This window comes from Amphimedon queenslandica, unplaced genomic scaffold, assembly GCF_000090795.2.
Source record: "Amphimedon queenslandica unplaced genomic scaffold, v1.1 AMPQUscaffold_13428, whole genome shotgun sequence".
NCBI classification, from domain to species: domain Eukaryota; kingdom Metazoa; phylum Porifera; class Demospongiae; order Haplosclerida; family Niphatidae; genus Amphimedon; species Amphimedon queenslandica.
In genome coordinates, this window is record NW_003546336.1 from 18,025 (window position 1) to 30,396 (window position 12,372).

At 34.1% G+C, this 12,372-nt stretch overlaps 2 protein-coding genes across 2 annotated transcripts; both read left to right on the forward strand.

The window, feature by feature from the left end:
* The first annotated feature begins 258 nt into the window (after positions 1 to 258).
* On the forward strand, positions 259 to 9,514 carry LOC100641464 (DNA mismatch repair protein Mlh1). Its single transcript, XM_003386245.3, has 21 exons — positions 259 to 364; positions 413 to 459; positions 1,520 to 1,610; positions 2,298 to 2,396; positions 2,639 to 2,712; positions 3,156 to 3,344; positions 3,955 to 3,997; positions 4,040 to 4,128; positions 5,538 to 5,650; positions 6,063 to 6,156; positions 6,216 to 6,270; positions 6,591 to 6,762; positions 7,004 to 7,258; positions 7,306 to 7,379; positions 7,426 to 7,460; positions 7,507 to 7,570; positions 7,625 to 7,679; positions 7,735 to 7,775; positions 7,835 to 7,996; positions 8,043 to 8,150; positions 8,207 to 9,514. The coding sequence occupies exons 1-21, from the start codon at positions 299 to 301 to the stop codon at positions 8,372 to 8,374; spliced, it is 2,094 nt and encodes a 697-aa protein (XP_003386293.1). The 5' UTR covers positions 259 to 298; the 3' UTR covers positions 8,375 to 9,514.
* Positions 8,542 to 9,411, forward strand: LOC105312599 (uncharacterized). Its single transcript, XM_011405369.1, has one exon. It carries the CDS (start codon positions 8,542 to 8,544, stop codon positions 9,409 to 9,411), a length of 870 nt encoding a protein of 289 aa, XP_011403671.1.
* Positions 9,515 to 12,372: the final 2,858 nt, after the last annotated feature.

The following is a 12,372-nucleotide window of genomic DNA, read 5'->3' on the forward strand; positions in this document are numbered from 1 at the left end:
GTATTAAATAATAAAAGATTCTGGCATCTCCACTGCCCATGGAGATGCCATAATTTTTGTCTCTTACTCTATTTTTGCTGTATACTATTAGCAGAAGCTTTTACTGTCGATTCAACTGAAAAGGTGTTCACTAACTACCAGCTACAAATTTATAGGAAATTTTGGAGAAAAGGAGTTAATGAGGCCCTCAAGAATTACTATGGCACACGAGGAAACACGTGGCATAGCTATCCAGGGATTTACGGATATTTTCTAGTAACTTTCAGTAATTGCCACCTCCTCACCTGGCCTGCACATTATGGATGAACCCAAAGGAATTGTCAGATTAGAACAATCAGTAGTAAACAGAATAGCTGCAGGAGAAGTAAGTGACTTCTGTTTGCTTTAAGATGTATATTCATGACTATGTAAGGTTATACAGAGACCAGCCAATGCTATAAAAGAAATGATTGAGAATAGGTTAGTTTATAGCATGTTGATATACAATGTACTGTATATCCTAAAATAAAAGCCAGATGTGAATAAACACTGGGGTAGCAATAGAATTGAAGTATAAATACACAAATCTAGCCTTGAAGTAACGCAGATGCTTTGTAGATACTTCCTTAAGTTCTGGAAGTCAAATACGAGAGGTCACAGGTTCAAATCCCACTCTGGGCCCAAGTTTTATTTTTTAAAAATTTTTCGAGGTCCAAGTACCATTTTAGGAAGTAGACGCTGGGGCTTTTATTTAAGGAAATACAGTACATGGATATTGTGTAATGGTTGTTGTGATGTCACTGTCACTGTACATCATGTGATACTAAGGACGTGTATACCAACCTTCATTTAGGGCAAAGGCTTACCGTATAGCTTCAAATTTTGTTGGTGAAAATTTTTGTCAAATTTGTCAGGTATTTTTGTTTGCCGAAACTTTTAACCGACAAAATTTTTGTTCCAAGTGTGTACTATACAGATTAATAGCAAAAATGATAAAATTTTTATGGGCGAAAATTAATTTTGACAAGAATGTAAGATTTTGACGAAATTTTTTGACTGATGAAAATTTGGAGCGATACAGTATCTCTTCTGTCCTTTTATTTGCTTTTTGTGTGTAACTTCTATCATACTATGTTGTGCTGTCTGTTATTTTATTAGTGACACTTTTCTTTACATTTATCCATACATGCATATCCATTAGAAAGTGCTTAGTTAGGTTTGGTCTACTGTATAATAAAAACAATAGTCTAGTAGTAACTAAAGTATACATGCATGGCACTATGTACTGTAGATACTATGTACCTATGTATCTACTACAGGGCATCTATGATATTTGTAGGCTACATTTACATCTTTATAGTTCCATTTTATTGCTAACCTGGCGTTTATTTGCACCCGGTTTTTGTTTGAGGATTGACGGTATACATGCATGGCACTACAGTATGTACTTACACTTTTAGAATGCTCAGTAAGTTCTTTAAATGACATTAAAATGACATTGCATTAAAATATTATGCTACTTTTTTATTAATTTTTTTAGTATAGATGCTGGTGCCACTACTATACAAGTATCTGTTAAGAATGGAGGCATTAAGATGTTACTGATACAAGATAATGGATCTGGAATCTCAGTGAGCTTCCTTTTATGATAAGTAATGCATGTGATACACCTAAGGCCTTTTCACACTTGTCCACTTTTGATCCAGAAGTGAGATAAAATCCAGAATTAAAAAAGGATTGGCTTGTTCACACTTGTCTTGAATCAGGATTGAAGCTAGATTCAGTCAATCCACATCCGGAGGTGGTTTGATTGACCTTAGTTATATATTCATAACCCGTAGAAGCCAATGCAGTTTAATTCTTTCAAAGTAGCTTAGTGTGAACACAACCAAAGAGGATTCTATTTTAGTACATGTAGGTTGCAATTATGGATTCAAAGTGTAAAGGCCTTCTATGCTTGTGTGGATGAGTACTTGAAAAAATGTTTTATGATATTCATGTAGTGCTGTGACTTTCCTTGGATTATTAAAACCTTTGTTATGCTTCATACATTGTCTGTTTGTATAAATTGCCCAGAAGTTTAGACTATCTTCCCACGATTCAGAAATTCTTTTGTTATTGCCAATTGTGCTTTCTAAGATAATTCTTTTTCAAAGGCACTGATGTGTTTCGTTAACTGTTTTTTTAATGATTGTTTTATTACAAAAAGGTTCAAAGGTGTTAACTTTCAGTCACAGCACTATTGAGTACTTTATTTTGGTTTTCTTTGTCTCTTTCTTTCTCTTCTTTGGTCAGTTTTGACTTACTTTTTTATCTAGAAAGAAGACTTGCCCATCGTATGTGAACGTTTTACAACTAGCAAACTCAAGTCATTTGATGATCTTTCATCTATTAATACTTATGGATTTAGAGGAGAAGTTAGTAGCTACATGTACATACGTGTACATGTACATATACTTTTTTGTGTAGAAAATTTGAGCTGATTTTGGTCAAAATTGAATTTTTATGAATATTTATTTTTGCTTCAGGCTATAGTTCTAGAATTTATATGTATGGTCTTTTGACAAAGGTTCATTTTAAGTACTTACATGTACATGTATGTGTACAACTCGGAATATTGATGATTAATATAATGTTATGATAGTTTTGTCTTCTGTAGGCTTTAGCAAGTATCAGTCACATAGCTCATGTCACAATAACCAGCAGGACAAAGAATGACAAATGTGCTTACAAGTATGCCAGCCATCCAATTAATACTAATAACCATGCATACATAAAGCATGATATTGTAGTCTACTAGTATGGTGTAGAGTTCCAAGTAAGTGGTAGCATGCTCTCTTGAGAAGCAATTAATTCTAATGAAATGCTTGTGGCTACGATGCTAATAATACTGCATTGTCATTGTTTGTTCAGTGCAAGTATGGCAAATTGGCAAGTGGATTAAACTATGTGTGTCAGTATGTCTTGAATATAATGAAGCATGTATGCTAATTATTGTCAGACTGTCTAACCTTTGTCTACACAAGTATGGTGTACATGAATTTAAAAGGAACACTATTAGTCTCCAACCACCTCTAATTTATTTCTAGGCAGAACCCTGGTGTATGCATACATACAATCATGTACATGCTATATTTCATCTGCTTATTATGTATTGAGTCATTGTTCATTATTAGAGCTTCATATAGTGATGGAAAGCTAGTTTCAACTCAGAAAAGTAGTGGTCCTCCTGAACCTAAGCCCTGTGCAGGTAATAGAGGTACTCAGATACAAGTTGAAGACCTTTTCTACAACATGGTGACACGTCGTAATGCTTTGAAGAACCCTGCTGATGAATATCACAGAATAGTTGATGTAGTGAGCAAGTAAGAATGATTACATGTATGTATACTGTAATTGTTATAATTATAATTTTATTGGTGTTATGTGTGTTTAGTGGAAGTTTTACATATAATGTACATGTAGTATATAGTACAATGTATCATATAGAAGGAAATTTTGGAAGTAGTTAAATTTGGCGAGTTTGGCGTTTTGGTAGCCATTTGCCAAAGTAAAAATGCACCATTTTGAGCCATTACATGTACATGTATGTGCATGCTCAATGGCACATGGCCACTAATTTGCCAAATTAAAATTTGCCAATCACTAAAATTTAGCAATTCGCCAAATTTAACTTACTCCAAAATTTCCTTCTGTACAGTATAGATTTATGTTATCTTGCTGCTCTGTATGAGAGAGTGCTGGAGTTGTGCCGCTGTCATTATTAAATGAATGATTATACAATTCACACGTACTTGTTGATACATTCATTGATACACTTAACTGTTGTATATACATGTACACATGTAGGCATACATGTATCTGCAAATGTTGTTTTTTGTTATAATTGTGTCATTACTTGTAGGGACTAAAATGATAAGTACATGTAGCTTGTACTCTATTGACCTATTGTTGTGTCTTGCTTTACTTGTTTAGGTATGCTGTTCATAACACTGGTATTGGTTTTACCCTCAAAAAAGTTGGTACAATCCTTCACTTCTTTTATTATTCTTAAATACAGTTTGGAGAGAGTGTTGTAGATGTTAGGACTTTGCCAGACTCTAGTGACATTGAAAACATAGGAGCTGTGTTTGGACAAGCTATAGCTAAGTAAGTAATAAGCATAATTGTACAAAAATCACTAAAAAATAATTCTCCATTTTTATAATTTTTTCTGATATATACATATCCTTATGTTGTGTATCAAGTCAACTTTCAGTCAAGTTTGGATTTTTTATGAGTTTTTAAGTTGCTCAAAAACCAGGCCAACAAGCCAAGGCTTTGGTTTTTGGCCAAATTTTATCAAAATTGACTAGGAGAGAATCTTCCATTTTTATGATTATTTCTGAAACATATGCACCTCCCTGTGTTATGTATCAACTTTGAGCTGATTTTGATCAAGTTTAAATTTTCTTATAAATTTTTTAAGTTTTTCAAAAATTATGCCAACGACCCAAGGCTATAGCCTTGGGCCGTTGGCCAGATTTTGCCAAAAATGACTAGAAGAGAATTCTCTATTTTTATAATTGTTTTTGATACATATACACGTCCTTATGTTGTGAATCAACTTTGAGCTGATTTCGATCAAGTTTGAATTTTTTATGAATTTTTCAAGTTTCTCAAAAATTAGGCCAACGACCTAAGGCTAACCCCTTTGGTCCTTCACCAGATTTTGCCAAAAATGACTAGGAGAGAATTTCCCATTTTCATAATTTTTTTTTGATACATATACATGTCCTTATGTTGTGTATCAAGTTTGAGCTGATTCCGACCAAGTTTAGATTTTTTATGAATTTTTCAAGTTTCTCAAAATTTAGGCCAACGACCCGACCCAAGGCTATAGCCTTGGGCCGTTGGCCAGATTTTGCCAAAAATGACTACAAAAGAATTCTCTATTTTTATAATTTTTTTCTGATGCATATACACGTCCTTATGTTGTGTATCAACTTTGAGCTGATTCCGATCAAGTTTGGATTTTTCATGAATTTTTAAATTTGCAAAAAAATCAGGCCAATGACCCAAGGCTAGCAACCCCTTTGGTCTTTTGCCAGATTTTGTCAAAATTGACTACAGGAGAATTCTTCATTTTTATAATTGTTTCTGATACATATACACGTCCTTATGTTGTGTATCAACTTTGAACTGATTTCAATCAATTTTGTATTTTTTATGAATTTTTAAAGTTTCTCAAAAAATCTAGCCAACGACCTAAGGCTAACCCCTTTGGTCCTTGGCCAGATTTTGTCAAAATTGACTAGGAGAGAATTTTCCATTTTTATAATTGTTTCTGATGCATATTCACATTTTCATGTTGTGTATCAAGTTTGAGCTGATTCCGATTAAGTTTGAATTTTTTATGAATTTTTAAAGTTGCTCAAAAAAAATCAGGCCAACGACCCAAGGTTAGCTTTTGGTCTTTGGCCAAATTTTATCAAAAATGACTAGGAGAGAATTCTCCATTTTATAATTGGTTTCTGTTTTAGTAAAGTGAAATAGTTAATAGTTTATGATTATGATAGGGAGCTGCTGTGTGTCTCATGTGAAAATACCAAACTTGGCATGAAAATGAATGGCTACATCACAAATCCTAATTATTCTGTTAAAAAGTTCCAGTTTCTTCTCTTTATAAATCGTAAGTACCATCCTCTAATAAAATCCCCTCTCAATTAGAAGCCCAGGAGTGTATAAAGTGCCGTATAGCTGGAAATTTTTGTGGCCCAAAATTTTTGTGGATTTCACATTTTTTAAAATTCACGAAAATAAAATCTGTGAAAATCAATTTAATATGGTTCAAGAGTAGAAAACTACAAAAATTGATGCCACGAAATTGATTTTTAGATGGATCCATGAAAATTTTGGGCCACGAAAGTATCTCGCTATACAGTATATAGGAGAGCCCTCAAATAAAAGCCTGTTTGTTGTGTATAAATTAGAGATAAGAAATAAAAGTGTGGGTATTTTTTTAATGATTTGCATTATTCATATTTGAAGAAGGCTTTTATTTATGTCAATGAAAATTTTGTAAATGCACGTACTTTTGCTAGATCGATTAGTTGATTCTACGTCTCTACGCAAAGCTATTGACACTGTGTATAGTGCTTACCTGCCAAAGAACACTCACCCATTTATATACATGAGGTACAGTACATGTATTATCAAGTCAATACAAAGTTGTATTTATTTTTTGTATATTTTAGTTTGGAGATAGCACCTTTAAATGTTGATGTTAATGTTCACCCAACAAAGCATGAGGTAAAGGAAATAGTATGTATTATCAGAAGGATTTCCTCTCCTAAAAATAGTCAGGGTAAATTTAATAAAAGCTTGCTATTAACTGACTGCTTTTCATTACAAAAAGCACACAAATGACAAATGATGTGTAATAATATGATAATAATAATAATGTAGCTCATGTTTGCTCTGGTATTGGCTTCTGCTTGATTAACACAATGTACACGTATATCACGAATAAACCCCCCCAAAATAATGCAAATGTTATTGTTAATTGTTGTCATTCCCCTCCTCCAACAAAGAATTCAGTGTGAATCCCTGTATTACATAGTGTGTTGTAGGTTCACTTTCTTCATGAAGCACTTATAGTTGAAACTATACAGAAGTCTATAGAAGATAAACTGTTAGGCTGCAATGAATCACGCACTTACTATACTCAGACGCATCTGCCAGGGACATCACTGCTACCAGTATCACTAGAAGAGGTTTCCATGACTCAGAGCTCAAGTGATGGTAAGTATATGTACCGTACAAGATGATTTATTGGCAAGGAATTAATATTGGCAGTTGGTAGTTCAAAAAAGAAATCGCCAGCCAATTTGTTCAATCTGAGCATGCTCAATGGCACGTGGCACAAAATTGCCAATATAAAATTTACCAATTAGCTTTCCACAGACAAATTTGCCAAATATTACTCCCACCAATAAATTGTTTTGTACAGTAATAGAGTTTTTGTACATTCTCCTTCTTTTAGAGAAAACTTATGCTCACCAAAAAATTCGTACTGACTCCAAGGAGCAAACTTTACATTCATTTGTTGTACCAAAGGAGCTTAATAACTCTCAATCAGATAAGGCTTCTTCGAAATCAGTTAGTGCTTCTTGTAAGAAGAGGAAATCAACTGACAGTCCTCAGCTGTCTCTTTCAAAGAAAAGAAAGCATCACAAACCCATTCATTTGACTAGTGTTAATAATTTGATTCAGGAAGTGAAGGACAAGGAGCATCAAGGTTTATTTTATTTATTATTCTGACTAGATATTTTCTTTTTATATTAGAACTGTGTTCTCTTTTTCGTGAGCACAAATTTGTCGGGTGTGTTGATCAAACAAGAGCTCTTGTCCAATATCAAGTAATTTATTAGTGATTAGTTTTTAACTTTTATTAATTTTTAATAGACAAAGTTATATCTTATAAGTTTAACAAAAGTCACGTAAGTTCAGCAATAAAATAATTATTTTTTACATTGTTACTTGTAGTCAAGAACTCTTTTATCAGTTGGTGCTGCTGGATTTTGCTAATTTTAAGCCGTTACAGTTAAATGTAGGACAAAACTTTTCTTAATTTTGATTTTACTTTTGTTAATATTTGTTCTAGCCTCCTGCTTCATTGTATAAGCTAGCACTAGTTGCACTGGACTCACCCGAGAGTGGTATATTTATTATTTATTATTAATCTAATTATGTACCATATTATACAATTTTTAGGATGGACATCTGAGAGTGGGTCAAAGGAATCATTAGCAAAGGTTTCTTGAATTTTATGTGAATTAATTTTTATTTTGATAATTATTATTTCTAACTATAGTATGCCGTGGATTTCTTGAGTAAGAAGTCAGACATGTTAGAGGATTATTTCTCAATGAAAATTGATGAGAATGGTTGTCTTGTGTCACTGCCCATTCTACTGGAATTATTTACTCCTGACCTTGATAGATTGCCTATGTTCATCTTAAGACTTGTCACTGAAGTAAACAGTTTATCATTCGTTGCTGTATAGTGTCGCTTATGATTAGGTTGATTGGGAAAGTGAACAGCAGTGCTTTGAAGGAGTGGCTAAGGAATTTTCCTACTTTTACTGCATCAAGCATGATTATTTCTTAGTGGACAGCGAAGAAAAAAATGTATTTATGTATAATTTGTATCATGTTATTCTAGTTTTTAAACTTTTCCTTTTTAGGTCGAGCCTTCACTTGCAAAAGTATTGCCATGGCGATGGATAATTGAACACGTATTGTTTCCTTCATTTCGAAATGACTTGGTTCCCTCTAAAGCTTTGGCTGATGACGGGAGTATCCTCCAGATTGCTGATTTGAGAGAGTTGTACAAAGTTTTTGAACGATGTTAAGTTCATATTTTGCAACTTAATTCACTACCATAAGTATCATTATAGCCAATTTGTGCACTAGCCAAATTTGTATAGTAACTTTCATTCATTATGGCAAGCTGACATTATTCATCATTATTACACAACAGTGTCACATGATTGGCTCATTAGGCTGGCTGTGGGTTGGTATGGCAGCAGAAGCAGAAGCTCTTGATAAACACGCCCCAGCTAAAGAATATAGTGATACTCTGTTTCTTGAGAGCTTCTCAAAGAATATAAGAGAAGATCTTTGGGCTAACACCACCTTCTACACATTCACTAATTTCGTGCTGCAAGGAACAAAAGACAATACTTTGGGAGGTGCTTCTGTCCTCGACTTGGGATGTGGTGATGGCATGTTTACTCGTTGGGCAGCTGCGCAAGGAGCTTCTAAAGTTGTTGGGATAGATCTATCAGAGGAACAAATTGCTGTTGCTTCCAAAATGGATGATGGCCATCATTCAGCTGGCATTGAGTATCATGCTAAGGATGTGATGGACATTAGGACTCCAGAATATGGGGAATTTGATGTCATCATAGCTGTCCACTTGATTTGTTATGCAGATAACCCTGAAAAGCTGCAGCGTATGCTTCAAGCTGTGTCCCTTTGTTTGAAAAAGGGTGGACGTTGCATTGGAGTACGTGAATGTCTCAATTCTGCTTTAAAAGGTCCAGTGTCGATGAAAATGAAAGAAGAAATAAAGAATGGGCCAATGCTTGCATACCAGATAATACCACAGTCAGATGAAATTGTCGAGAGCAAAGATTGTGATGATTTTTGTGCTTGCATTAATGAGTTTCGAAATTCAGATGGCTCAATCATTAAGTTCACGAATTACGTAGTGAAAGAATCAACAATGATTAAAATGTTCAATGATGCTGGATTTGAAGTGAATACCTGTGGACCAATTTTGACTTGCTCTCCAGAGGGAAAAAAGATGTTTCCAGCTGATTTTATTGACAAAGTTACAAATGATTTTGGAAAATTATTGTGGTACTTTGATATTACTAAATTATGAATGACTATAAAAATTAATTACTATTGGGTGCAATCCACAATAATTTTTATTGCTGCAATTTGTTTTTCATGCACATTTCAAATGATGCCATTGAAAAACCTCACATATACATGAATGTAGCGTTATCAATGTTCTTGGCTTGTAATGATGCCTTACCATAGTATTATAAAATCCAATGTTTGCTCACCACCATAAAACAACCAATAAAGCAAAAGGACTCATTAAAGAATGGGGCTAGATACTGCATATATTGCCAAAAAACAAGGCATGGTTGCTGCTGGGTGAGAGCATAGATGGGGTAAGAGACAAAGTTTTGCTTTTGCCAGAAGTGGTTCAGTTGTAGCAAAAGATTGTCAAGACGCCTCTCACTGTATGTAGTTCCCAGTAACTGGTTTAACAAAGGATGGGGTTAATATGACACTATACTGTCATAATTATAATGATATTAGATATGTCCTGTGGGAGTCATGCAAAAAGGATCACAGTTAGATCTACTACATCTGGCATGGACATGCATTGATTAAATGAATAAAAATAATAATTTAAATTTGGGGGGGGGGATTTCTCATTTCAACTAATCAGTTAACTGTTAAGTTATGACAACAATGAAATGGAAGTGTTGATTGATAGAAACGTTGTGATAATTGTTTTTGTGGTAGGTTTCTTATATACTTGTTGTTCTTCAGACTCCAGTAAAGTCCTAGAAGATGTTCAAGTAATAATAGACGCAGGAGCTTCTCAAGTGAACTGCACAGAAGAGCGAGGCAGTGAGATAAACAACACTAACCGTACCGGAAGCCACAACGCCTTCCTTTGTCCTTCTTTACAAGCTGCTCTACAACTCACCGGGTCTACTGGACGCTGCTGTTATCATTACTTCATATCTTTTAGACGCACTGCTTCTTCTGGAGGTTTTGTACACCTTATAACTGAGCCCATAGTCACATGTGCTTCTGTCACTTTAAACTCAGGAGGCAGTGAGTCTGATAATGTGACCATTTCTTGTCATACTGCTCAAGAAATTTTAAATAAATGGACATATGACTTGAAATATATCTTATATTTTAACTCATCCCTTTACGTGAACTTCAGGTATACTATTTTTGAGCATTGTCCACTTCCTATTAGAATATTAAAGGCTGAACAAGTTGAGATTACCAATTCTGCTTTCAGGTTAGAGAGTTGAAGACATTTCAGTTTTTTTAATAGCATAGGGCAGAGCGTTTCTGGCAGTGAGGGGGAAATTTTGTCAAATTCATCTTTGTTTTGGTAATATTTGTCCTTAATAAGTTACATTTATAGTTGACAATAAGAGCAATTTTAGCAACAGGCAAAGACAAAAATAATATACTTTTGAAGAAATGATGGAATTCCGAATTATCCCCCCCCCCAATTTTACTAGTTGCTGGAAAATGTTCCACCCTACTTTAGTATTTTTCTGTAAGCTAGACTGTAGTCCTATAGTCTAGACTAACGTTTGTTTATAATTACAATAAGAAATTTGTGCACCACCAGTATTGATAAAACTAATATTGTGTATTCTACTTTTATAGTTATTTCAAAGAAGCCGTCTTTGACATACACAACTGCTATAATGTGACAATTTTGGAATCATTTTTTACAAGTAACAGAGGAACTGGAATCACAGAGAAACCTTATCGTGGAAACACTGGGTCCCTCTCTATTACCTACAATCATGTTGAAACTGGCAGCATTCCTGGAAACCCCATAATAATAATAAAGTCATGTAGATTTATCAATAATTCTGCAACAGCCGAAACTTCTTTCAAGTCTGCAAATCAAGTTTTTGGTAAAGGTGTTTTAACAGGGAGAGGAGGAGGAATGGCAGTTTTTGCAAGAGAGAATGTCTTTAATATCTCAGTACTGATAACTGATTGTGAATTTAAAGAAAATTCTGCTAGATCGTATGCTGGTGGTGCTTACATTCTTTTTAATGGATACGGACATCACATTGTATTAATTAAGTCTTGTTACTTCCGATCAAACTACGCAGGAGTGGGAGGTGGTGGTCAAATTTTTGTTGGAACACAAGGTTTAACAGAAAGTCCTCATGTTTTCCAAATAAAAAATTGTACATTTCACGATAACAAAGCTACAGTTGGAGCTGCCTTGTATTATTCCATTAATCTCGATGGAGGAAGATCTAATAGAGCTCATATTGCTGACTGTGTGTTTACAAATAATTCTCTTCTCAGTGAACATGATGGTTTTGGTGTTGCTATTGCAGTTGACATTGGTGATAATTATGAAGAGAAAGAGTCATTCCCAGTCAACACTATCAGTAACTGGTATGTTATAATTCATGACTTTAACCTAATTAAATCTCTTTTAGTTTGATAGCTAATAATACTGCTGGGATTAGTAGCATTGTTAGCATAGGTTTCCAAACATTTCACCTATTTGGGAACAACAATTTCACAGGAAACCAAGGCTCAAGTTTGAGAGTTAAATTTTTAAAAAAATTACCAATATAATCAATTTTTATTATAGATAATCAATGCTCGGGTTGTATTGTCTGGAAGAATATCATTCATCAATAATACTGCTAAAGATGGAGCAGCAATGTATCTTTTATTATTCTCTCAGATACAACTGTCAGATAACGTACATATTTTGTTTAAAGGCAATAAAGGAAGGTAATGTAATAATAGATTCTTAGATGTTTAAGTGAATTCTCAATAGGTATGGTGCTAGTATATTTGTTGGTGCATTCCCATTGGTGGAGGTTTTTCGTCAAATTCCATACAATCCTCAATGTTTTTTAGCTCTAGAATCATCAAAAACACTCCCACCTTATCGCTGGGCAGAAGTATGTTTTGTATTATGTCTGTGTATAATTAGAATGTACACTTTCTTAGAGAAATGTTACCATTAGGTTTGAAGGAAACTCTGCTTGGTTTGGTGCTGCTGTCTACACTACTAGCTTTGCTACTTGCTCAT

Bases quoted from the DNA above. Each gene is read 5' to 3' on its own strand.
- LOC100641464 (XM_003386245.3), top strand. From the start codon at position 299: ATGGATGAACCCAAAGGAATTGTCAGATTAGAACAATCAGTAGTAAAC. The intron at 5,651-6,062 runs GTAAGTACCATC...TACTTTTGCTAG, and splicing joins GTTTCTTCTCTTTATAAATC to ATCGATTAGTTGATTCTACG. The intron at 7,997-8,042 runs GTAAACAGTTTA...GCTTATGATTAG, and splicing joins TCTTAAGACTTGTCACTGAA to GTTGATTGGGAAAGTGAACA.
- LOC105312599 (XM_011405369.1), top strand. From the start codon at position 8,542: ATGGCAGCAGAAGCAGAAGCTCTTGATAAACACGCCCCAGCTAAAGAA.